The 27,571-nt window shown below is 42.5% G+C and overlaps 1 protein-coding gene across 1 annotated transcript; it reads left to right on the forward strand.

The window, feature by feature from the left end:
• The first annotated feature begins 1,677 nt into the window (after positions 1 to 1,677).
• On the forward strand, positions 1,678 to 27,494 carry npm1b (nucleophosmin 1b). The gene is made up of 11 exons (XM_061835205.1): positions 1,678 to 1,820; positions 2,074 to 2,156; positions 3,136 to 3,255; positions 4,489 to 4,582; positions 5,041 to 5,132; positions 5,844 to 5,893; positions 5,978 to 6,038; positions 10,789 to 10,884; positions 17,509 to 17,604; positions 17,698 to 17,772; positions 22,591 to 27,494. Exons 1-11 carry the CDS (start codon positions 1,685 to 1,687, stop codon positions 22,642 to 22,644), a joined length of 957 nt encoding a protein of 318 aa, XP_061691189.1. The 5' UTR covers positions 1,678 to 1,684; the 3' UTR covers positions 22,645 to 27,494.
• The last annotated feature ends 77 nt before the right edge of the window (positions 27,495 to 27,571 follow it).

The following is a 27,571-nucleotide window of genomic DNA, read 5'->3' on the forward strand; positions in this document are numbered from 1 at the left end:
CTTCAAAGCGTTCGGCCGTGCGTGACGGCGAGTCCAAATCGGCACTTGTGAGTCAACACCTGCTGCGTCGGGAGGCTCGAAAGGTGACTGACGGGCCCTCCGGCTGGCTGCAGCGGCCACGCTTCGACGGCAATTAAAACACGGGAGAGAGGACAAGCTGATTTATTATTATTATTATTCGCATGCTCTGTTTATGTGGAGGAATACTTGATAAAGACGTGTACAGTATGAGGTGATGAATAATACTAACTGAGCATAAAAGACTACTTTGCATGTCTTTTATTACTCATTTGGCCATCATATACCATTTGCATTTTTTTTTTTTACAAGGAATATTTATCCTGTAAGTTTTTTTAAAGTGGTGTAATCTAGTAACCGCTTATTTTATGTATTTCAAAAAACTCACCCGGTTTTAGCAATTCATACCTGTCAACTTTATAACTGTAAAAACTACCCCAAAAAAATCCTTATAGAGAACAAAAAAAAATCCTACACAAACACAAAGTTTGATTTGAATGATTTTTATCATAGATCTCCATCATGATAATATCTGAATTAATGTCTAATTATCAAAGTCCATTTAGTGGCATTACTGTGTTCAGAATTGTATTCATGTGTAATTTTCTTCACCGACTCTAAAATGACAGCATGCATCCATATTGACTTTGCATTGCAATAATGAAAAAAAATAAAGGAAAAATCAGTATGATTTGTGATATACGACCGTATACGTAAGATTAATCTCGAAATCCGTACGAGTTGACGGGTGTCTGCAATTTGGAAACGCACCAAGGGTGGGGAAACAGTTCCATCCATCCATCCATTTTCTTCGCCGCTTATCCTCACAAGGGTCGCGGGGAATGCTGGAGCCTATGCCGGCTGTCAACGGGCAAAAGGCGGGGTACGCCCTGAACTGGCTGCCGGCCAATCGCAGGGCGCATGGAGACGGACAACAGCGGCACTCACAATCACACCTAGGGGCAATTTAGAATCCGCCCATTCATTTTCTTTGCCGCCTATCCTCACAAGGGTTGCAGGGCATGCTGGAGCCTATCCCGGCTGTCAACGGGCAGGAGGCGGGGTACGCCCTGAACTGGTTGCCGGCCAATCACAGGGCAGATCGACACAAACAGACGCTCTCACAATCACACATAGGGGCAATTTAGAGTGTCCAATTTATGTTGGACGTTTTTGGGATGTGGGAGGAAACCGGAGTGCCCGGAGAAACTCCACACAGACGGGGCCCCGGGATCGAACCCGAAACCTCAGAACTGTGAGGCCAACACTTTCGAGCTACTCCACCGTGCCGCCAGTTTTTATCATTTTTTAATTTAGCTTTTTTTTGTTTTTTGGTTATATTGTTTACCATACAGCCCATGAACTTCGCGTTCCTGGTAGTATAAGCTTCCGGTGCATGTATTAGTTCAGTGTAACTTATACAAATGCGAGAGTTGTTCATTACTGATACTTGCTAGATTTAAAAAAAAAAGTAAATATTACTTTTACTACAATTTTTAGTTTTGTTACACTGTATCTTATTTAAAATGGTGTTGATGGTGTATGTTATCTGTATCTACTTTACGATAGCACCCTCTAGCGGTCATCCAGAGGAAAGCGTTAAATTCCTTTGACCCTCCTTCCGTGCGGATTGATTGGCTGGAGCGTTTGGCGCCGAAATCACCCGATGCGTCCTCTCCATTGGTTAAGCGACGCGTCCGTCAGAGCAACCTGCGGAAGTACAACCCCGCACCACACACATACAATAGTAAAGATGGAGGGCGATATTTCAGACACGAACCGACCTCAAATGTTTTTATTTGGTGAGCTCTAGCCTTTGACAAATAATCAATTGTTACGCGTTTTCGACTCACACACACGTAATAATTTTAGCTAAAAGATACTGACGGTGTAACAGGTTCATTTCACCGCCCCGGCTGTGTTCGTTTTTTAGCTAGCTGGAGCTCGAGGCATCCTCTAAAAAATGGCAAACAGGCGTGCCTCAAGTTGCTCCGAGTCTTTGTCGACTTATTGTACACATGAAGCGTTCGTGACATGTCCCATCTCTTTGCCCAGGTTGCACCCTCAAATCGGACAAACGGGAGTATAAAGTAGACATCGACGACGATGAAACGGAACAACAGCTGTCCCTCAAAGCGGTGAGGTGTCCATTTAAAAGTCCGTGGGGGGGGGGACAAAAAAAAAAAAAAAAAACGTTCATGAAAATACTGCGTTTTGTTCACAATTTGTTTCCTGCTGTATTGGACACTCATATCACCAACTACTCTGTAGTAAACGTCAAGTGATTATGTTTATGTGCACGGGAATATGAATGGGTGAAATTGGTACTTTTGAAGGAGACATTTTGTGGTTGTATTCATCCGTCCAAACTGAGTGAGCTGGAGACAATCTCGGCTGAAGTTGAATTTATTTGAATCCTTGAATCATTCTCGTTCAAGGATCCAATCAGAATCAGGACTTGAAATTGTCATAACGTCATATTTACACATGATACCGCACAGAATTTGATAAGACGGTGCCCAGATGAGCCCATCAATTCCCGATGTTTTATAATAAATGTTTTCAATAAAGACTATAAAATGAAAAGAGCCCTTTTCCAGCATGCAAAAATTTTAATTTGTCTGTTTTATGCACCGGGCGCCACTGTGGATCAGCTGGTAAAGCATTGGCGTCACATTTCTGGGGACCCGGGTTCAATCCTGGCTCTCCCTGTGTGGAGTCTGCATGTTCTCCCCATGTTCTTTGGGCACTCCGGTTTTCTCCCACATCCCGAAAACATGCAACATTAATTGGACACTAAATTGCCCCTAGGTGTGATTGTGAGTGGAACTGTTTGTCTCTATGTGCCCTGCAGTTGGCTGGCGACCAGTTCAGGGTGTACCCCGCCTCCTGCCCGCCCGTCGACAGCTGGGATAGGCTCCAGCACTCCTGCGGCCCTCGTGAGGATAAGCGGCAAATAAAATAGATGGATGAATGTTTTCGGCACCATTTGTTGGGGCGCACTGTACATAATGCAACTACGAGGAATTGTAATTCCACCAAAACTGTGTTTAGCACGGTTAGCTTTTTTTTTACACTCTGAATGAAGTCGTACGCTGCACCTTTTTACCGTTTCAGGCTTGCCTGGGGGCCGAGGCCGAGGACAAGTTCCACATGGTGGAGGTGGAGGCCCTCACTTACGACGGGAAGGCCACCAAAGTACCGCTGGTTGTGCTGAAACCGTCCGTCCTGCCCTCTGTGAGTCGAAACCGGTCAGGAAATGTCCATTTTGCCGGGTCCGACGTGAATGGAGCCTTTCTCCGTTTTCACCTTGTTGAGCTGTCTTGAGTGAGGTTTTTTTGTGGCTCTGCCAGAACCGTTACCAGCCCAGTATATTCACAATATAATAAGCCAAATTGTCGTGATTATTTCAAATTTAGTGGCTCAATACTGTTTTATTTAAGCCCCTTTAAGAAATCAGTTTGGTTGCGTTCACTGAAATCAAGGCATTGTAATTGCACAAGTCAATATTAATGCTTTAAAAAAAGAAATCAATTGCAAGATAATTATAATAGTTACTTAGCACTGACTTTCCAGCCATAAGGATAACTCATACAGTGTACAATATTGATGATTTACACGCATTTGCCCACAAGTGTTACATCTATGGTAACACACTGCTGTAGAGTGTTGTGGGATTTTGGTGCACATAATCTTACTTGTATGATAAATTAAGTTTTTGTTGGGACACAGTTGTGTTCAGCACATTACTGTTGATGCTAATATGTCGAAAAAGCTTCACTTTATGTCGCTGTATTTTTGTTCCTGTCGCCATTCTGTTGTACTGCTGCAATAAATCTATTATTTCGGCTATTGACTTGAGTATAGCCCCATTCCGTGCCCCTTTATCCAGTCAAACGCGCGCCGATTACAATTTTTTTTTTTTTTTTTTTCTTGCGTCATCACAGCAGCCTCTCTTGGCCGGTTTGTTTTGCCGATGAATTTTATTCACCCATTCATGGGCATGGTGGCAATTTTTTGCCTTATTGTGATAAGTCTCCTAACAGGCCACAATCGAGGAAGTAACACTTCTTTTTCCTTTATGGTTAAGTTATATGATAACTTTACTAATTTATAAACTCGCCCCAAAAATCTGACTGCTAACTTTGACCGTTGAGTCATCCTCTCCTGATACCAAATAATGGCTTCAGATTAAAACACTTAAACATTTTGATATACTGAAGGATATAATGTGTAAAAATCATGATGTCCCAAAAATGGGACACTGCCCACGAATGGGTGAAGTAAGAAACGGTAACTATTGTAACTTAGAAATTTGTACTCCTCCGGTCAGGCCAGCGTTTGTTGGTAAATCGTGGCCCAACACTGCAGCGTTCTGGCCTCTGGCCGTCTCGTCCCTGTTAAAGTTTAATTCTGCATTTGGCAAATGTTAATAATACCTTAATAACATCTTTTTTTCCGTTTTTCTAGATGGGTTTAGGTGGGTTCGAGATCACGCCACCGGTCACCTTACGTCTCCTGTCAGGTTCCGGACCCGTGCACATCAGTGGACAGCATTTTGTCAGTGAGTATCAAGTCAGCTCTTTTCATAATTCTAAACAGTCAGAAAAATATGACTCAGCTAATGAAAATCGTGTTACTTCATGTCCTTTGATCAAAGTACCTAAAAGGTGTGTCTCTATCATTCTACATATTTTCACTGTTTAAAAGTTGAGGTTTTTTTATGCAATGTTGGGGGAAAATGTCAATTTTAATCCCCTGTGCAGTTATAAAAATTGCAAAAACACACCTATTTTTAACTGAGTTATTAGATTTATTTATCCCCCCCTCGCCCGAGTTCATATATGCCTTGTGTTTGGCTGGCGACCACTCCAGGGTCATCTGATCTCTCGACCAAAATCAAATTGGTTCGGCGGCTCCTGCTCACTTGCAAACCTGATAAATACAGACGCTGTGTTAAAATGGTTGCGGATAGAAATGGAAATATACGCTGAGTTGTGGGTTTGTTTTTTTTTTTTGAAGGTGTGAAAGATTCAGACAATGAAGAGGAAGAACACAACTCTTCACCAGTCAAGCGTCCTGCTGGTCTCAGGTTGGAGAAAAAGGCTTCGCTGGTAATTATCAATTATTATTATTATTGTTTTTTTTTTTACAGTGGTTAATTTTGAAAATAGACCCTCTTTTATTATTTTCGAGAACAGGGTACAAACATACCAATGTTTGCAGTGACCCGTCCCAAAGAAAATTGTAATCATTGTAATAATAATGGACTTTTCCGACTGGGGATCTTGAGCTCCGCCCCCTTAGCGACAGTTGCCATGTTCCACAAGCTTCCAAAATGGCGACTGAACAGAACAGGTTTGAAGTCGATTCTCTATTCCGTATTCCAGATAATATTGCGATGTTTTTTTTTGCCAAATGGGTCAGACTCGTCCAAGAGAGTTTTACAGAGAGGTTTCAACTATTTCACGCAAGGATATGTACACGGAATTAAGATTTTGAACGGAGCAGGGCGCGATGTCAAGAGTTACAGCGAAACGTTGGCGATCGATGCAAAAATGTTTTGACGCCTCACAAACTTCATATTGAAATCCAAAATGGTGGCATCGTACTGCGCGTGTGAAGCAGGATGAGTATTTTTTACTTGGAAAGATCACGAGTAATATTGTAGTGTTGTCGTGGTTAAGACAATGCGGCTGTCTGATTGGCTATTATTGTACAAGATATTGACAGGTCGGAAAGGTCCATTATACTAGCCATATCAATATTTCTAGTTGTGTGCAAAAACTCCAAATCTGTTTGCGTCAATTTAATTTGTTTTGCAGAAAAAGCTAAAGATGAACTCTGACGAAGACAGCGACGAGGATGACGACGAGTATGTTTTTATCTTAATTTCGTTACATTTTACCACTCGACCATCAGGCTCAAGCATTACATTTTTTGTATAATTTTTTTTTAGAGATGAAGATGATGAAGACAGTGATGAAAATGAAGTCACGCCACAGAAGAGTGTCAAAAAAGTAAGCCAGGTCTATTCTTTGCCATTTTTTGTTGCATCACAACATGGATTAAAAAAAAAAAAAACAAAGCTGCATGTCCAAATCGGGTGTCATTCCTCGGTAGACCACTGGGTGTCAGCATCGGCGGAAGCTCGCACACATTTTCTTCCCTCAAGTCTTTCTGTTCCCAGCATCATCGAAACTCCCCCGGACTGAATGTATCTTGTGGCAACATTTAATTTGCCTCCAGCCCCACCTCCCACCCCTGCACCCAGTGACCCGCCACCCCCCCCCCCCCCTTCGTCCCCCTGCGCAAGGCAAAAACACGGAACTTTTTCATCCTGTTCTCTCTTGCGGCCCACCTGTTTTCGCCGAGCAAAACACAGGGTGTGCGTGGATTTCTCCTCTGTAATCTACGGGAATTCTCACTGTCTCAGCGGTGGGACGGCGCTATTTCATGCCTTCACGCAAACCTTATGCGCGCATGTATGCATTATTTTTACATACGGGTATTTGCAGTAAGCGCACATTAATCTATACCAGCGAGATGCAGTGGAACCGACAAAGCCGAACACCGATTGACTCGCAAGGTATTAAATTATAACTCACGCTTGGATGGAAATCATTATTTTTCTACGCAATGTCCCAAAAAGCCTTTGTGTTTTAAAAAGTCTTTTGTAACATAATTGGAAAAAAAATATCTATATACCTTTTAAAAAAACTGTTTAATATTTGATTATTTATTTATTCTTATGTAAATCCCACATTGGGGAAAAATAGTGTTACAGTGCAGCTTTTCCCAAAACCTTATTTTTTTTCCCCCTTAATGAGTTATTATTTTTATGTAATGATTATTTTATGTAATTAACACTTTGGAGGAAAAAGGACAATTTAAAATTGTGATGCTGCTGAAGTCATGGTGAGATATAAAGCCGTCATGATGGATTATGGGCATCATTATGAATTTTAATGTTGTCGGGATGAGATAAGTCATCAGTGCGATGTGACATCGTAAAGACGAAATATAAATATGTCATGTTTAGATTTAAAGTTAATAATTGACACGAGTATCCCGGTTAGTATAAGCATCTTTGAAACGCATTTCATACACACGGCAATGCACATTACATAATTCAAATACATTAGTAAAAACATTTTGAAAAAGTACAATTTTAACACATTTTAGTGCAAGAAATATCACTGAAAAGTAAAAATATGCCAGAACGCATGAGAAAAAAATGAGTTTTTAATCTGGATTTGAAAATACATTTGGGGATGATGCCACCTGTGTTGGCAATTTAGTCCTTTTTTTTTTTTTTTTTTTTCTTCCCAGCATAATAGCTAAATTCTGCTTTGTCATGTTTGCTTTGGACTTTACACTCCATTATTAGACCCGAGTATGTCCCATCTCAGAGCCTTACTGGGTTTGTCTTCCATTAGCGTTTCTTTCATGTATTCAGGACCTAAACCATTGAGTGATTTATAGACCAGTAGCAGAACTTTAAAATCTGTTCTAAAACTGACTGAGATCTTGTGTAAATTATTTGGAATTGGAGTGATACGCCCTGACCGCTTTGTTGTGGTCACAACCGGAACATAAAAGTCAACAATTGACGAGAGAGCTTCCCGGCGTAGCAACCGAGTCCCGTGCGACTGACGGCCGTCAATTGTTGACATTTTATGTTAATTCTCATCATTTGTTAACTTGAGAAACATAATAATTTTAAATTTCAGCCTGATGCTGCTACTACTACTACTACTGATACTGATACTACTTCTCATGATGATGACTTTAATCTCTTCACGGCGACTTAAAACTGTGACCTGTCGACTTCAATTGACAACACGACGACTTTAAATCACGTCTCAGCTTTTTTTTTTCTCTCTCTCTCTTAATAGGTCGCTGTACATCTTTAACTCTTTGACTTATTTTTCTAGAACTCAGAAGCCACGCATCGCCTTCAACGTGCCGAGTCTTTTGGTGCACCCGGTCTTCCCTGTACACACCCTTAATAAAGTCATATATTTAAAAAGAAAATAAAGTGTAAATGTGTAATTAATGTGTAATTATTAGACCAGATTGTCATTACACTTGTCACAGCGCGATCCCCGACGGGCACTCTCGCACCTTTTTCTCTCCGCTTTCTGAGCTGAGGTATTGTGAGATTTATTGACGTCACACGTGTTTGTTTTATCTTCATTACGGCTTTTGCTGCATATTTTTTCGTAACGTTTTAGCTTTAACTCCAAATTGTTGCTCACTTTGTGGGTTCCACTGTCGATATTTGCATCGTCTTAACACATGTAGGTTTAGTTTGGACACATGCATGACTTTTTTTTTTTTTTTGTGTGTGTGCAACCCTGCATATCTTTGTCCCTCTGTCATCCCACTGTTAATATGATTGCTTTTTTTTTTTCTTTTAATTGTCTCTCGTGCCATTTCAGCTCCGCACCTGGCCATCACCTTTGAACAAGTCTCACATGTCTCCGTAATCACTTTCAAGTGCATGTGTGTGTGTGTGTGTTGTGTGTGTGTGTGTGTGTATCGGCCCAATTTTGGTGTGTGATTTCGCCTCGCTTTGACAAAAACACGCGGGTCGAGTGAGAAACGGTGCCAGGGCGAGAGATCAAAGCCCGACAGATGCGCATACCTGCGACGTGAGCGCCGATCCTGGCCTCGGGGGTCAGATGACAGCTGAGCGTGTCCGTCACCTGTTGATTTATTCCGTTGTCTTCTCCCTCCGCCGTGAACCTCAGCCCGCGTCTTCGCACTCCCTTGTCCGCATGAGCGTAGCGTGAGATGGAAGTGATTTGCGAGCAAGGCATTCTGATGTCTTTATTTACGGGTGAAACTGCATGGAAGTGTTGACGTTTATCAATCAGGGAGTCCGGTGAGCCTTAGTTATTTTTTTTCTTTTCCAAAACAAAGCCCTTATTGATACTTAAAACTGACAGTTAAGCCCTAAATCCACCTTTTGAAACATGCCACAGATGACATTGTGAAATTGTTTGATGGCACTAATCATAATTTTTTCGTTACTGGGGTCTTCAATCTGATTTTGGAGGCCCTAAATATACAAGAAGGGACATAATTCTTAACTCACTTGTTTGTCATTTATAAATCATTTACTTACTTTTTCCTCCCTGTCCCGTGAATATCCATTCATCCATCTTCCTTGCCGCATATCCTCACGGGGGTCGTGGGGAGTGCTGGCCCCATAGCTCAGTGGTTAGAGCGTGGGTTTGGTGAACCAGGGGTCGTGAGTTCGTATCTCACGGGGGGCCTCTACTCCCCAAGAGGGATTGCGTTGGGAAGGGCATCCGCACGTAAAAACTGTGCCAAACAAATATGAGCGTTTGTCTGTGTGGCGACCCCTGAACGGGACAAGCTGAAAGAAGCTTACTAATCGTATGTACACTATTAGTTTTAGCCGGAATTTTTTGTGTTTTAGACAAGCAGACTACCTTTTATGAATGAATACCTCACATACCAATTTATGCAGAAATTCTGAACGGTTCACATAATTTTTCATCCTGTATGTGGAAAAACACATTTAGGTCATGAATCTCAAACAATCCAAAGAAAAACAGGTTGGATAACCTGAAAAAAATTCTTTTAGGGCTGCAACTGGAGTAGTTTTAGCATCGCTTATTGTACAGATTCTCACATAAAGTATTTGGTTGAAAAATGAGTTTATTGTATGAAACGTACATGTGAGGGAAAGGTTTTATTGTTGCTCATTGAGTCACCGTCATTACGTTCCATACTATATCTTTGACTGTGTGTGGCTTTAAAAGGTGATGCCTGGCATGGTGAGTGACATGGGAGTAAGCGAATGAGACTAGATTTGACTGTAGCGCTCAAGGTTAGCAGCTAGCTTTAAATTGGCTAACTGTTAGCCAGTCGGCGTGTTGCGTTCCGCCTGGGTGTCCGTTTTGTTCGCTTGTTCAATAAAGGTTCTGTCATCCAAACACACAATGGTCCTTCCAAAAGTTCTTAGTTCCAGGGTACTGTGCGGTTAGAAAGGCGCTTGGGAATCAGGCTAGCAATTTGCTACCCCCTGAGTTGCCTTGAGGGAACTTGATAGGTCAAGTGTAAAAACACCGACACATCAGCAACCTAAAGAAAACTGTTCACGGGGCAGGCAACATTGTTATTGGATGTAGTATCGATACTCAAAATACTACCTTAACAATTGTAAATACTAATTTGCGCCTTGGTTGTGTTCCAACTGCCGTTACAAGCTTTTTGACTCTCACCGCGTGCAGCGTTTCCTCGTCAATAGTGAGAGATGACAGGTCTGTTGTCATGACTGAAGCACCTCCAGCGCTTTCTCATCACGTTGGAAACGTCTCGTAAATGCCGTCACTTGATCTTTGCAGAGGTATTGCTCCGGGAAACGACACGCGTAACGGTCTTGTAGTCTTTATGTCGAGACGGGCAATTACGCTTGCAACCAGGCTCCGGGACGAGGAAAGGATCGGTGTTCAGGAAATGTGGGTTGTTAGATAATTGTGCAGGTGAACGCGTATCAGTAGGAACCTAAATGGGAGGCCTCTGGCATGTAGGAAAGCAAGTGAAATGCGCTAATTTCTTGTGTTTCCACTTTTTTTTTTTTTTTTAAATGACATATTGATGCTTTTTTTTTTGGAGTCATTTTAATGCACACATTTCAATGAAAATATATTAAACGATCATTCTACAATGTTCCTATTTTCTACCGTAGGGTTATTTTGTATGTATCAATTTTGACTTTTTTTTTTTTCGTAGGGCCCAGAAACATTGAAGAGGGCCAACAAGAGCCTGATAAAGCAAAACGGCCCTGTGGCGAAACCATCAGGATCCGGGGTTAATCGACAGATTAAGGTATAGAAAGTTTAGTTTGTGTAGTTCGTGTGCCATTTTAGATGTGGGGCTGCACCGCTCACCCACTGTCCAATGAGCAGTATTGTAGTATTAATAGTAGGAATATAAACGATATATTACTGTATTGAAGCCTTGACTGATAACCCATTAATTTAATGAACAAAAACACGCTAATTTGGTTATTTTGATGCAAACTGTTTGCTGTGGCCTCTGTTGAAAAAAAGTCTTGCCTTCCTTGTGGCGGACAACGTGATAAGGAGATTGCGATTAGCTCTACCTGATAGTAAAATTCTGTTGCGGAATGTCTTGGACGGCTGCCTCCACAAAGCCCAAATCTTGAACTCTGCTTCTTTCTTAAGCAAACACACCTGACCTCTAAAACGGTTTCCTGGGGCAAGGTTTAAACCCGTGACCCCAGTGTCCCGACCTCGCCGGCTTGGGTTGCAGCCACCTTTTGATGCCCCCCCCCCCCCCCCACACCGCCGCCCGCTCACACGACAACATGCAACACCAGGCAGGGGAATACAAATTGGCCTGCTCCGCCACACGTTTCGCATAGCATTTGATCAAATGGCTTTGACAGGAACAAAGATAAGGGCAGTACAACCACAAAGACAATACAAGCAGGCCAATTGCTGCTTATCTGACCTCTTGCAAGGTTGTGATTTGTGTGCAACGCTAAAAGCACAACTCCCATGGTGAGGAAAACTCGGAATTCAGGGTATTTGGACTGCAGCAGCTAGAGAGTTTACCTGATTGCTACCATTGCTAACATATACCAGACAAGATGGGGGAAGGTTTTTGTCCCTGGCACCCTTTTTCAGGCCTGTCGGAGATCTACCTTGCTAATACTGTAGTATTTCCATCAATTCCAAGACCCCTTTTGGTTGGTGGTTTTGAGAGCCGTGGTCTTCTTTATACTACCAATTATGTGTACTTGGCCATCCAGTTTCTGTGGAGTTTTCAGTCTTCTTCTTCTTCTTATTATTATTATACCAGCAACTAATGTACCAAGAACTTAAAAGTCCTGGAAATTTTGGTACAAGAGCACTTAAATCAAATCTCCAAGGAAAGTCAGTGGACTCGCTCTGTTGGAAAGTGCCACCTGGATTCATCTGAAAGATCAGCCCTTAAAGCTAATTTCACTGATCATCATGTAATTTTGTAGTACACCAACGAATATTTCTGAAAAACAAAGGCCCAAACACGTAATGTTTGCCATTTTCCTTTGAAGTAGCTTTTTAAGGATAATTAGTCACAAATCCAGGTGTCCTTTAAAATTGAATTTGGTCAAGTTTTTGTTCTGATTACTTCCAAATTTGAAACATAAATGCTCTCCAGAAGAACGGCAATGCCAAATTTCATGCCAACATCACATTTTTCCCTATTGAAAATGAACGGTAATGCCATTAATCCATTCTCGACCCCTCCCCCCAAATACAAACACATATTTTAATGTTAATTGATCATGGGAAACAGCCCTCTGTAATATTGCACATTGTAAAAATGGAATTACTTTTTCACCGATAGGATGTAAAGAAATTAACATTTTATGCATCAGGATTAATCCACTGTGACAGCGTGGCTCCCTTTGTTGTGCGCTACTTGACCACAAGGGAGCAGTGTGACTTGTATAATCTGTACATTGAGACCAATGAGAAGTCACAACTGCGCCATCAACTGCAGTAGTAGTATGTCTTTTTCCACACAGAACCCAGAATAGGTGCCTGTGAGTATTCTTGTCATGTCTATTTTCATGTGTTGCTCCACCGTTAGTGTTCACGTCGCTGTTGCCAAAAGGGCCATCATTCTACCACGCACCGCACATTTCAGGACACTCTTCTTGAAATCCTCCAGAGACGAGCCGACATGTTGCCGAAACCGTCCGACCGGTTTGAATTTGCGGCTTGTGGCGCTGGGCCCGTTTCCGTCGCCTCTCTTGTACCCGACAACTGTTCCCTCTTGACAACCTCTTCACACCCCTCGCTTCCTGGACACACCTTCTCCCAATTGCTCTCATTACCAGCGTTTGATGTCTGGTGCAGCTTGCGCTTCCAGATGCCCCCGAGGAGCAAGGAAGAGGGCGTGGATGTCTGTTTTTTCCTCTCCTAAACGCAGGTGACTGGTCATTAGATGGCCTCGTCAGATCTGCTGCCAGTACTGCAGTTCTCACCTTTCGCGGCCCAGCGTGTCGCTGCACCTTCTTGCGTAACTGGGCCTGTCATGAGACTCAACAAAGTCGCGCCGATCCAAAGTCCATTTATCTTCCAGCTGGTTTTCTTTTAGATTGATGAGTTTGGAAAAGTTATGCCTTAAAGCAGACGTCAGAGTTGTAAAGTTGTTAACCACTTTGCTCAGACTTATCCCAGAGGATGAGTCATTGTTTTTAGCAGCTGATTGACATGTGTTAAAACAGGTGCCTATCTGGATAGCATTAAGTATAAAGATTTTTTTTTTTTATGTGGGTATGACTCGTCAGTTTGGAACTAATGTGCATGAGAACCTTCAAAAAGACCGAGCCGTCGAGTGACATACATGACCGCCGTATTTGGAAACATTACATGACATCATTCTGACAAAAGGACGAGTCGGCGCCTGCAGTATTTGTTTAGTGCGACACTTGTACCGAAGACCTTAATCTATTAAAAAAAAAAAAAAAAAAAAATCACCACATCCTGACTGTTAAGTGGGACCTCGGTCTACGGGCACCGATAAGATCGAAAACCTGTTTATACGTGTCTTTTTGGAAGATTTTTCACCCATGCTGTCCATACCTGTTTGAAGCATGAATCATTAAATAGTGCATTTTTCAAACCAAAGAAATGCGTTCCTGCATGGATTGGAGCGGAGGTTCCACTGCACCGCGTTTTGGAACGAACAGATCGTAAATCCACCAAATTAAGTATTAGCAGCGATTGATTAGCTGGTATGCATTGTCTCTCGCGCGGGTTGCTTTTCCCCTTTCGAGTCGTGAATGATTGTGGGTTCTTCCCGTTGATTGAAGTCTCACAGCTAGATTAAGAGAACCAAGGTCGAGTTAACGCACTACTTATCGGTAATTGCGGTCGCTCGATCATGTTGAGCCCGATCCCTTCAAGACGTGGTGTCTTTGCGGAGCTCTCATCGTAGAGCGGCCCCCTCCCGCCGCCCTCCCCCGGGCAAACTTGATGAGCAAAGGTGTTGCAAAAACATGTGTTTGCTTTGGATTGGAGACGACAGATTGCGTCAAATGAGAGTGTGCTTGTGATTAAGTTTCATGTCTTGTGGCATCTGTAATCAGCGTCTGGGCCAGATGAAAAGCTCGTGTGTTTATCAGCTGTTTCAGGCCCACAGCTGGCCTTTGCTGCTGGCTTATGCGGCGAGCTGCCTGTAAATAATAAATGTAGTGGATTTGGTTGGCCAGCAGCCAGCAGCATATGTGCTCTTTGTCTGCAGTGGGGTTTCATGTGTGCTAAGTTTTTTTTTTTTCTTTTCACAATTCTTTTGATGTATGCAGTAAAATATACGGAGAAGGGCACAGATGACTTTATTTATCTTAAACACTGACTAATCCCAAGAACATGATCGCTGATAATATTCTTAAGATTAGTCAGTGTTTTCAACTGTACATATGTCTTTCCTTAATTCTCAAAGACAGCCATTGCCGTCTTGGACAAACGATGTGACCGTTTTTGCGCAGTTCAGGAGAACCGAGTCTGACACTGTATCTCCCTTTTAAGCACCGACCGCTATCCCGCGCGCTTTGATCACATTCAGGATATTTCTCCAAAACAGTCCGCGTGCTGTCAAGTGGGATGAGAATAAAATCAGGTGTTTGCACTCTCAACTCTGGCTCTGACAATGACATATTGGACAGAGCATGATAGCAGTATTGCAGCCAATCGGGGAGAGTTTTCTTCACAACGTACTATATCCGACTTGCATACTATTCACGCAAAGAACTAATTTATTATTTGGAATCATTTGTTCAAGTTTACATGTAATGTTTCAAGTTTTTTTAAAAACAGTAATTTTCCAACTTTAATAGGCAGAGGTATCAAGTCCAAAATTCTTTGCTACCTTTATAGAAATTTTTGTGTATTTCTACTTTACTGGCGTTTTTCAACCGACTTTTTACTTCTACCCCTTACATTTCCACGCAAACACAAAACGTGCAAAGAAAAAATGCAAAAACTTTCAACACCTCAAATGTAAAGAAAAGCCTTGTTCAATTTCACTTAAGATTGTGTTCATTCCAGTTCGTCACTGTCCAAAAGCACATAGAAAAAAAATATTTTACAACTGAAACATGCAAAGATTGTAAGTTTGGTTGTGGCTGGATGAGAAATCTAAATATTTGTTCCGACATCCCATTAGTTTGTTTGAGTTTTTTTTTTTGCTCCTGCACGTGCCACAAATCCGGTAACAAATCAAAGCGGAAGCAGATGTATAGACTTGAGATGGCTGCGGCAGAGAACTCAAACAAAAAGTCCCAACTGATTACCAGCAGCAAGCAGAGTGATGTCCTGCAAGTCCCGTTACATACCTGGAAGAATTTTTCAAAACGGGTGGATGCAACAAAACAAACCAAAACTCCTTTTGAATGCACGACAAACTCCGTGAAGCCACCACCAGCTAACGGCTTTCAAAAACCTGCCATCTAATTTGAAGAAGCACATTCAATAAGATGAACGTTACCACGGGTATGAGACTCAGTAATCCACTTTTCCTTATGTTCAGTTGTTTACTAACAAAATATTGTAGTACATAAAAGTACATTTGTTATGGTTGCTTTGAGTGAGTACATCCCAAGACATGCCATGGTTTGCTAGTTACAGTAGGCTGTAATATAGCAGTGCAAGTTTCTTTGGTGGACTATGTGTGCATATACTGTATGCAGCTGAAAAAGGTAGGCTTCAACCTAAACTTTAAATATAACATGGTCATCATCTTTTGCCACTTATCCTCACGAGGGTCGTGGGGAGTGCCGGAGGCTGTCCCAACTGTCATCGAGCAGGAGGCGGGGGTACACCCTGAACTGGTTGCCAGCCAATCGCAGGGCACATAGAGACAAACAGCCGCACTCACAATCACACCTTGGGGCAATTTAGAGTGTCCGATTAATGTCGCATGCTTTTGGGGATGTGGGAGGAAACCGGAGTGCCTGGAGAAAACCCACGCAGGCACAGGAAAAAATGCAAACTCCACACAGGTCCTCAGAACTGTGAGGCTAACCCTTTACCAGCTGATCCACCATGCCGCCCAATAATAATTATATAATGTATAATATTTTGCCCAATAATTATATAATAGTTTGGTGGGCAGCACGGTGAGGTAGCTGGTAAAGAGTTGGCCTCACAGTTCTGAGGACCCCAGTTCGATCCCGGCCCCACCTGTATGGAGTTTGCATGTTCTCCCCGTGCCTGCGTGGCACTCTGGTTTCCTCCCACATCCCAAAAACATGCGACATTCATCGGACACTCTAAATTGCCCCTAGGTGTGATTGTGAGTGCGACTGTTTGTCTCTATGTGCCCTGCGATTGGCTGGTGACCAGTCTAAGGTGTACCCCGCCTACTGTCTGTTGATAGCTGGGATAGGCCTCAGCACTCCCCGCGACCCGTGTGAGGATAAGCGGCAAAGAAAATGGATGGATATATATATATATATCTCGGGTATATATCAAAGGCTTCAAACCCTTTCGACCGTGAGCTCATTGGTGTCTTCTTTCCCTTGTTAGCCAACCATTAGGGTTCTAGTGAAGCGCAGAGGTAGAAACTCAAGGACAACCTGACCAAACCTGGACTGTACTTGTCATGCATCGTCCCCTTCTATGGGCCTATTCTTGCGTCTTTCAAACACGTCTCTGGCGATCGATGAAACCCTGCAATTTCTTTGGATTCCACGCTGCCGTTGCATGCAGAGACAAGCTCTTGGCTTGTGTAACATCCACTCGCATCCAGTATGCTGTGTGTGTGTGTGTGTGTGTGTGTGTGTGTGTGTGTCTGTCTGTCACATTCAGGCACACAGTCTGGACGCACCTGTTGGACTGCGAACGCTGCGGTCTTCATTCCTTATCGTGACGTTGATGAGCTCACCAAAGATCCACGCTATTGAACAGAAACGTAGCCATATGTTCAAAGAAAAGACACTTAAACACACGAGTTGCTCTTTGGCACGCGTGTCTTCCATTTCTGTGGATTTGCCATTGATGGAAATTTTAACAACTGGAACGACAGGGTTCGCTCCCTCCAACTTGCAACTAATAATTTGTACCTGATGGATTGAAAATAAAAAAAGATGTCGTAATAAGGGTACATTTTGTCGTCCCTTTTCATTCTTTTATCTCCATCCAGCTGCTTAGTCATGCCAAGGCTATAAACACAGGCCAGACTAAATAGGTCACGATTGGGGCTGAAACTCAAGCTGTTCTGCGATGTTCATAATATCAATCCGTGACCACTCAATCCGCTTTAAAAAAAATCCCCCCCGTTTTAAACACAATAAGCAGGTACGACAGCATTAAAAACGGTTCAGAAAGAGAAGAAATATTGCTCTAATATGTAATCTCTTGAATCTCCAGCTCTGTAAATCTTCATTTGACATCCTAATCAGCCCGTCTTATCGGGACGATATATTTTTTCCAGACACCTGTTCCGGGAAAAGACAAAGCACAGGCCAGCCCGTCTAAATCTCCATCTGTGGCTGAGATAAAGAACAAGTTGTCGACAGCAGCCAAAGAGGTACAGTCGCCGTTCTCATCCTCGCAGATTGCTGCTCCTAATTGAGTGTCCGCCGCATGGGCGACTCCGTGATTTACTGTCTTTCCGCATCAGGGGAAACCGCTGCCCAAGACGGAACAGAAGTTTGAGAACTTTGTCAAGAGTTCCTTTAAAATTTCGGACAAACAAGTAAGTAATGATCACATATAATGTTTATTATTATTATTAATTTTTTTTACAAGTGACGTATTCACTGACTGCACATGGCCTCAGATCCCAGAACAGACTTAAGACAGCTCTTGTCTTGAGAGCCTCCATTTGTATTTGTTTATTTTACATTTGTAACCGCACACCACGAGTTACAGCGAAGAAAATAAGTATTTGAACACCCTGCTATATTGCAAGTTCTCCCACTTAGAAATCATGGAGGGTTCTGAAATTTTCTTCGTTGGTGCATGTCCACTGTGAGAGAGATCCGGCAATCACAATGTATGATTTTTTTTTTAACGATTTATTTGTGTGAAATGGCTGCAAATAAGTATTTGAACATCTGTCCATCAGCTAGAATTCTGACCCTCAAAGACCTGTTAGTCCGCCTTTAAAAGTCCACCTCCACTCCATGTATTATCCTGAATCAGATGCACCCATGTGAGGTCGCTAGCTGTATAAAGACACCCGTCCACCCCTTACAATCATTAAGACTCAAACTTGTAACATGGCCAAGACCAAAGAGTTGTCCAAAGACACAAAACCTCCACTGTTGGAGCAATCGTTAGAAAATGGAAGAAGCTAAACATGACGGTCAATCTTAATCGGAGTGGAGCCCCATGCAAGATATCACCTTCTGGGGTCTCAATGATCCTTAGAAAGGTGAGGAATCAGCCCAGGACTACACAAGAGGACTTGGTCAGTGACCTGAAAAGAGCTGGGACCATCGTTTCCAAGGTGACTGTTGGTAATACACTAAGACGTCATGGTTTGAAATCATGCATGGAACGGAAGGTTCCCCTGCTTAAACCGGCACATGTCAAGGCCCGTCTTAAGTTTGCCAAAAACCATTTAGTTGATACAGAGGAGTCATGGGAGAGAGTTTTGTGGTCAGATGAGACCAAAATGGAACTTTTTGGTCATAATTCCACTAACCGCGTTTGGAGGAAGACGAATGAAGAGCTCCATCCCAAGAACACCGTCCCTACTGTGAAGCAAGTGGGTGGTAGCATCATGCTTTGGGGGTGTTTTTCTGCACATGGGACAGGACGACTGAACTGTATTAAGGAGAGGATGACAGCGGCCATGTGTTGTGAGATTTTGGGGAACAACCTTTTCCCTCAGTGCATTTCAGATGAGTCGTGTTCAAATACTTATTTTATTCACTGTATGTATTCTCTTTTTCTCGTGATCAATGCATCACTGCAAAAGTTGTTTACCAATCGGTATCTACATATATGTCAAGTTCTGAGACAGATTTTTTTTTAGACATCAGATGACTATATCAGTATATTAATATACAGTGGATAGACAATACCTGTACTTGTAGCCACCCCCTGACTGATACCTTTTGAACAGTGATGGTGTGGCCGCTCTCTCGGCCCCTATCTTCCACTTTAATATGCGCTGTGATTACAAAAAATGTGAGGAAAAAGATAAAAGAACAGCAGAACTTTATTTGGGGATAATCACTGGCATTTAAAATGGTGTTGGGTCCGTGGTGACTCCCATTTAAGTTTGAGTTTGGATGTGATCGGTTAATTCTGAACACATAAAAGGGTGTGTACACTTATGCAACCACATTACCGGGTGTTAAATTTTTATTTCCGCTCTCAATTATATATATTTTCATTGAGTTGTACAGGTTATAGGTCACATTAATGGTTAAAAAGGTTTGGAAACGAAAGCACAAAAACCTTTAACAATGGTGAGTAGGCTTTTTTTCCCCCACTCTATTTCATCCGTATTACAAAATCTATTTTGAGTTTATGAATTTAACGCCCCCGAAAGGATGGAAAAACATGATCTAGGTGGAGGTAGTCAGCTCGTAAAAATTGATACATTTTGATGAATTTTTATTCCATTGAATTTGGTCAAGTTCCTCTCTACTAAACAGGTCATTAATATTAAGGTTGAAATGTTAAGGAAAAATACAACATTCCGTGGTATTTAGGGGTGCATGGTAGCTGTGTTTGGTTTACTTTGGGGCTCTTGGAAAAAATTCCACCTAGCAGGGGGTCCCTGTGACTAGAAGCGTTGAGAACCCCCTTTTTCCAACGCGTATGGAGCGAGACCCGCGCGCTGTACGCCGAAGTCCCGCATTAAATCAGGCACGACACTGCTCGGAGCCGTATTTTGCCAGGAAATGTTCCGAATCGTGTGACTTTAGGCCCGTTCGACATTCAGAGTGCTGCTGCATCAACATCGGTAGTTGGCCCGTTTGCTCGGGATTTTGGCAGTTGCCGGGTCAAGAGCCATTTCCCTTCGTTTTAAGCCTCGAGAGCCCTTCGCCATGATGGATTCACAGGAATGCGCCATTGTTCTTCACACGGTTGACATACATTATGCTCTCCAGTCGGCCTCACACACACACCTCTCCAGGACGCTGTGTTCTCTTTGAACTATATCCATTTTGTTTCAGTGGGCCCAGCCCGTGTTGAGGCAGAATTGGGAGTACACCTGCCAAGACCGACTTTTTTTCCCAGTGATTTAGTGGCAAGTGTGTCTTTTGTAGCCTTAATGAAGGGACCGGCGGTATGCGGATGGTACCAGTCTCACATTCACATTCAAGGCCTTCAACCAGCCCAATGCACAATCTAAATCTTTTTCGACCCCGTTCTTGTCATTTCAGTGGCGGAACAACAGCCCCTTGGCTTTTATATCGTAAGCGTGCAAATTAATCACTCATAAAGGCTCCTGCAGAGTTTCAGATAGTAGTAGTGGATTCTGGACTGTTTGGACATGCATTATTTACGGCCTTGAAATTGCTCTGTTTCATCATTGTTAATCCAAAACCGAAGAAAAAAAACGCCGTTTTGAGGGGTTTCCCAGACTCTCAAACTCCCAACTTGAAAGACTCACCCCCTAAAGTCACTATAAGTTCACATGATATGAGGTAGGCTTGTCTATCTTAAGTAGAGTGGCCAAAACCAAAAACAAAAAAACATCCAAAAGTAAACCCGCTGGTTATCAACCATTATGCTTTGAAGTGGCCATTTCCAGGAGCCCTTCAAAAATCAACCTGTCCAAGAGACTTTGCCCAATGGCTGCCAAATGTACGTTCTTTAATGCATAGTATCAAAGTTTAATGACTTGGCCAATTGTAAACCAATTTGAGGCTGTGCAATGCTCAATTGCGCAAAAAGTGTGAAGTGTTTGAGTTACAGCATGGCAGCAAAGTTTGACGACTGAAAAAAATGAACACCCACTTAACTGCCATTTTTGTTTCGGTTGGACAATTTAAGGGGATTCTTATCCAACTCTGATCAAATTTGAACACTATACAAAATTTGACTTTGTCATTTGCATTAAATTCAATTTGAATGTATTAATTTGTTCTTGTATTGATCTAATAGTACACTCCCAAATCCTCTCTTCCCATTGAAATGATGAGAAATGCAATTAATCTGTTGCAGCCCCACCCAAAATACCCAAATTTGTTTTTTTTAAAGGTTAAGGGAATTCCGGTGGTTTGCACAAACAGTGTATCCAATAGATCATGTCATATGTACTGTATCTTGAAAATGTGATGTTAATCCTCTCTCATTTAATGGAGTTTGACAATTACAAATTTTCAGGGGCGCTGTCATTTTCGCGAGTCACATGACCTACGTGGGTGGGTGTGACGTGTTACGTGCTGTTCCAAACGCTCGATTACACGGGACACCATTTATGCCCAGCGCTGATTTCTCAGATTTATCTTCATCGGATGAAGAAATAGCAGTATCGGTTGATCGGGAAGACGGAGGAATACGTCCGTACAGATTTGCACCTGTGGCTGTAAATAATGTTGAATATTCGGATGGTTCTTTGGACGGGAATGATGCGGAGTCTGACTATTCGGAGGCCGACGCGCGGGACATAAGTGAGTAAATGAAGGCCCCCGGAGCTTGACGGCCGCGAGCAAACTCCGGCGGCAGACCGAGATACAGAACACGACATGATTTATTGGATACATTGTTAATCCAAACCACCGGAGTTCCCCTTTAAAAAAAAAAAAAAAAAAATCATAAGAAAAAATGCACTCTACTCTACTGTTCTGTGCAAAACTTAGTAATTTCATGTTTGCCTCTGCATAACCTTCAAACAAAACCTGTAAATGTACCTCATGGATTGTCCGTCCTGTTGAGAAGTTGCAGGCGTTTAGTAGTGGGCAGGGTCTCAATAGTCACGCTTGTGTCTCAGTGCACCACTAAATACACGATAGATTGCTGTTGCTACATTGCGTAGTTATGTGTTTTGTTTTTTTAAGGAATTATGTGTGGCCAAACCAATGCAGTAAATATTGATGACTCAGCACAAATGCAGGAAAGCAACCATTTTGATTTGAGAATTTCCAATTTCCAGCGATCCTTGAAAACAAATTTGTACGAAAGATTTCATCAGATTCCGACTGAATTTGAACCGCGTTCATTAAGACAGACGGGCGACGATAAATGCGGCTTTTGCCGTTGCGTGCGGTTGGGGTTTAGCTGGAAAATGTTGGAGAGCAGGTGATCGCCCCTTTTAAGTTAAGCGAGGGCCCGGCTGGTCGCGGTGGAGAATTCTCGCCGCTCCCACTGTGGAGAGAAACATCTGTGGAAATGCTTTGGTTTCAACAGCCCGGGCTGAGATTTGTCAGACCTGAAGCACCTACTCATATACTCTGGTATGTACTACTGCCCCCACCCAAGCCCTCGTCGCTCCCCCGACGGCCCCAGTCTCGAGTCCTGCCGCCGGGACGCGCAAAAAAACAAGTGAAGAAAGCGTCGTCACATCTCTCATTGCTCGTCTCGATCTGTTTCTTCCTTTCTCCCACAGGTGGTCAAGGACCTGTGGGGTTTCGTGAAGACGCTGAAGATGGAGAAGAAGTAGACGACGTCACACTTTGAATTCATTTCTCTGTTTTTTGCATCTGTCGGGCGATTTAAAGGCACAGTCAGCGAGATTTCCTACTTCGCCGTCGACGTCGCTAATACAATATGACTCGGACGCGTGGCGACACACCGTTTTCCCTCGCCGCGCGTTTAGCGAAAGAATGGTGTGGCGCTATGCGGAAACCGCCCTTCTCGTCCGTCCGCACCACCCGTGTTAGAGTGAAGTGACAGCGCGGCCGGTTCAGACCTGCAGATTTGCCCGTTTCCAGCATGAAATAAACAGCTACAGTAACGTGCGATACCTGCCGATTCTGCGCTTGCACCAAGGACCTTTAGTACGTTACCAATACATTAAAAGCTCATGATTTGTTTTATTTAGGGAAGTCTTTGTTAATACTTTTGTCCTTATTTACACCAATACAGAACCAAAATGGCGGCACGTTTCAGCTGGAAAGCGTTAGCCTCACAGTTCTGAGTTTCAGGGTTCAATCCCAGCCCCGCCTTTGTGGAGTTTGCATGTTCTCGCCGTGCCTGCGTGGGTTTTCTCCGGGAACTCCGGTTTCCTCCCACATCCCAAAAAACACGCGACATTAATTAGACACTCTAAATTGCCCATAGGTGTGATTGTGACTGCGGCTGTTTGTCTCGATGTGCCCTGCGATTGGCTGGCAACCAGTTCAGAGCGTACCCCGCCTCCTGCCCGTTGACAGCTGGGATAGGCTCCAGCATGACCCCGTGACCCTCGTGGGGATAAGCGGTGAAGAAAATGGATGGACGGAAGAGCCAAAACAGAGCCAGACGCTCATAATACCATATCATATATCGACAAATAATAGCGGAGTGCAGTCTCAGAATCATATCAAACAATGTTTATTGGTATATTTCATGATAGCTTATGTGCAGAACAACTGCAGTTGAAACAAAAATAAATGCATACGGTGCAATTGGTACAAATAAGTCGCATGGCTGAGCAACTGTTTACCTGTCTCGGGAGGTGTTGTTGTTTTTGTTAGCAACACAGTCCAAATGGGTACGGCAGTTAGCGTGTTAAAATCTGCTATCATTATGCATGTACCTGCCGCTGTGCGAGGAAATAATGTAGTAATGACTCCTCTGTATGTAGTTCTTACAATGATTTGAGTTCCAGTAAAAATTTTTTCATTTTGACACAAACTCAATCGCATATGACTTTTATCATTTTTTGAAACATTTTCCAAGACGGGAAAAAAAAAAAAGCAGAGTTTGAAGTCTACACGAACGGGTGTAAATCCTACAACAGTAGCTATAAAATGCAAAGCACCTGCAGATGTCACATTTATTGCGTTCAGGTGCTCTGAGATATTTAATTGCGTGCACGCTGCGATTGGCATCTCGCTTTGCTCGCGCGTTACGCCAAATGGAGCGAGCGCCCGCAGAAGCTCCGCATTTCCGCGCCGCCGCGTATCCTCATCAAACGCGATCATGATAATGCAATAGGAAATATTGCAGAATGTGCCTTTAAATGTCCCCGCGCTACGTCCCGTTTTTTTTTCTGTGAATGACATTTTGTTTGACTTTACATTTTTATCCATGCTTGTACAGTTTGTGTGCTTTTAAGTCCTTTTTGGACCAAAGTTACGGTTCGTTTTCCTGCATTTAGTAAATTACTAAACTCCAAAATGACTTCATAGACGCTCATTTTACAGAAACCTTTACATATCTTTCCATATTTTTTGAGCGTGTGAACCCGTTCTTATTTTTTTTTTTTTGCGCTAGATGTCCTTCCAGGGACACACCTGGTTCTCATGTATCAGAATTTTTTCTTCTTTTTCTCTCCTCAGCACATTTGATATAAATTTAGCTTTTATTTGCTGCTCATGTAAAGCTTCATATAGCAGCGATGATCCAGTAGCTCAATTTAAACGGTTTAGACATATACTGATTTTTTTAAAATCTGAGCGACCACTCACTCATGACGACAAAATACATCGCCGTGTGTCCTTACTGCGCTTGTCGCCTGTGGAGTACTCCAAATGAAAAACAGAGCGATGCACACAATAACGGCCAAAATTAACCTGGAAGAGCGAGTTTGGTGCCACGGAGTGGCAGACAAAATACAAAAAACGAGGAAAAGATTGATGGCTGCGACACAAAAGCTATCTAAAAAGTTGACTTTATGAGAAAAAAAAAATCCATGCTTGCAGATAGAATGTTTCGGGTGTCAGCCGTCAATGCGGATTTGCAATTGTAATTCTTGGAACGGGTTTAATATTTATCATTGTCAGCCCTTTTGTGTCATTCTGAGCAGATCGGCGAGGACAAATCACGCCATTTAACGTCTCCCACCATCGCAGGATAATTGCCCAAGATAATCTTCCAGAGACGACGACATCTGATAGTCGGGCCTTTGCTACGCTTGACTGCAATGGGGTAATTGTGCTCAAAATTGGCCCGATTGACTTATGAGACACGATATACAAACAGCCGATACAACTATTTCTTCAATTTCCGTCCCCCACCCGCCGGAGCTTCAAATCGGTTCCTAATTTAATATTTCCGATAGTTGGCCCTGACTGTTTTCCGAGCAATCACCCTTAACACGCACCGTGCCACAAGACAATCGCTCGTGATAATCTTACAAAGGCAAGCAAAAAACAAAATCAGATTTTTACGTACATTTGTCAATCTTGTAATGAAGCGAGAGAAAATGCCCTAACCGGTCCAGATTTATCAGTACGCGCGTTCACCCGCTTAAGGAGCGAAATCAATGAGCTCCATAAAACCAACAGATGTTTAAAAATTAGTCGCAGCAGTGTATTTACAAGTTGTCAGCCTTTTATTTTAACTTGCCCGCTGACGGGAGAATCCTATGATTAAGCGAGACGTTTGTGTTTACTACCGCGCTATCATGAGGTATTCATCAGAGAATGACACTGATGAAAAAAATAAATAAATGATGTCACCTCGACAGAAAACACGTAAGGCGCATTCATTGTTTGCACTCTTGAATAGCTCGATGGCTACAGGCATGCGCTCAATCTGCCCTTATTGTGTGTTTATGGCGCCGTATAATGCCTTTTTACGAGATAAACGTCGGCACTCGGATGCCATCTTTAAACGTACGTGTCAATCCCGCCATCGTTATGCACGACTTCTGATCAAACGCGAATTGCCGTCCTCTTAATTACTTCATTCTTAATAGTTTTGGTAGCTTCGTTTGACTTTAGGGTCATTTTTTTGGGGGTGTTAGGAATGAATAGATAACAGTTTTTTTTAAAGTCAATTTAATGAACGATTGTGTTTGTATGTCATCTTGAGTTTTCTTGATTGATTATGATAATGGTGAGTCCGTCCTCTGATTTTTTTTACTGTATGTTTAAAGGCTGTACTTGATCAAATGAAATTGAGATATTACGCGCTGCAAAAGACAGTACTGAACCAATAAGCTGACTTTGTTCAATGTCATTTTAGTACCATAGAACCTTAAGTATGTGTCATTTAAAAAAAATAATAATAATAAACCTGAATTAATGGATGTGAAAGTCGTAATAGTTAAATGCAACGGCCAAAGTTGGAACATCCAAAAATGTCCTCAGCCCATTGTTTTGGGGAAACGTTCCATTAACATATCAACGTGTTGCTCTGTTGTATTGCTATCCGTAACCACGCTTTGATTGTTGCCAAAACTGGATCAAATCAATAACAAATTTTGACTTAAATATGTTGGATGTACCAGCTTTTAAGTGAAAGAGAACATATTAAGGAATATAAACAGCTTTGTTTTTATATTGTCGGGTTTCTGGAATACCTCCTCATCCATTCAGTGTAAAATTAAATAAGTACTGTATTTTCCGCACTATAAGGCGCACCTTCAATGAATGGCCTATTTCAAGACTTTTTTCCATATATAAGGCGCGCCGGATTATAAGGCGCATAGAATAGATGCTACAGTAGAGGCTGGGGTTACGTTATGCATCCATTAGATGGAGTTGCACTAAAGGCTCAATATTGATCAATATATAAGGCACACCGGATTACAAGGCGCACCGTCGGCTTTTGAGAAAATTAAAGGCTTTTATGTTGCGCCTTATAGTGCGGAAAATACGGTAAATATTTTTCCCCCTATATCTGAAACTGGTAAAATTAACCAATGGTTCTGGCTCCACGCAAGCGGCATTCGTTTGCAGTCTGGACTTGGGCTGAGGAAGGAGGAATCGAGTTACGCCACAAAAACTCGCCAGATTTGCTTTTTGTAAAGATAAATCCTGGAACGGTCGGGAAAGTTGTTAAAACGGCGAAAAAAGTTGTCTGCCCTCGCTTTGCCGTGCCGGCCTAGCGTTGTCCCTGGTCAGCAGACTTTTTATTTGTGCTTTTTACAAAAAGAAAAAAAATGTTTTTGTTCATGATTTGGTTATTGTGATACTGTATATCTTACGTGATCGTCTTTACAGTAAATTGATTACGGGGCAGCCGCTTGGCGCGTCTGGAGTCGCTCTGCGATTCCCGCCACTCGTTAAAGGTCGAGTATTACTTAATAGTCGTTCGGCGTAGTTTTATTATACAGCAGCAGCTACGTTCTTTGACAGCTTGGAATGTTAAAATGTTACCGGTGACATTTGCAGCCCAGTTCGGTTGTTTCCTTTTTGGAGGAAAGGAGAAATTCAAACGCCTTCGAAGTCCGCCAGTTTTGGAGGTTTCACTGCAAAGCTTATCTGATTAAAAAAAAAAAAAACTGTCAGATAAACATTATAACTGTTATAAATATTGGTTATTCTGTGCATGACTGCTGGTGATGGATGTCAATGGATTGGATCAGATGGAGTTTTTTTTTGTGTGTTAACTAACTAATAAAAGCAATTCTTTGGTCACCCAGGAAACAAAGTATTAATTGAATTCTTTTATGTGTCCCTCAAAGAATCCAACAATGTTCTTCAACTTAGATCTTT

This window comes from Syngnathoides biaculeatus, chromosome 11 (genome assembly GCF_019802595.1).
Source record: "Syngnathoides biaculeatus isolate LvHL_M chromosome 11, ASM1980259v1, whole genome shotgun sequence".
In the NCBI taxonomy this organism is placed as follows: domain Eukaryota; kingdom Metazoa; phylum Chordata; class Actinopteri; order Syngnathiformes; family Syngnathidae; genus Syngnathoides; species Syngnathoides biaculeatus.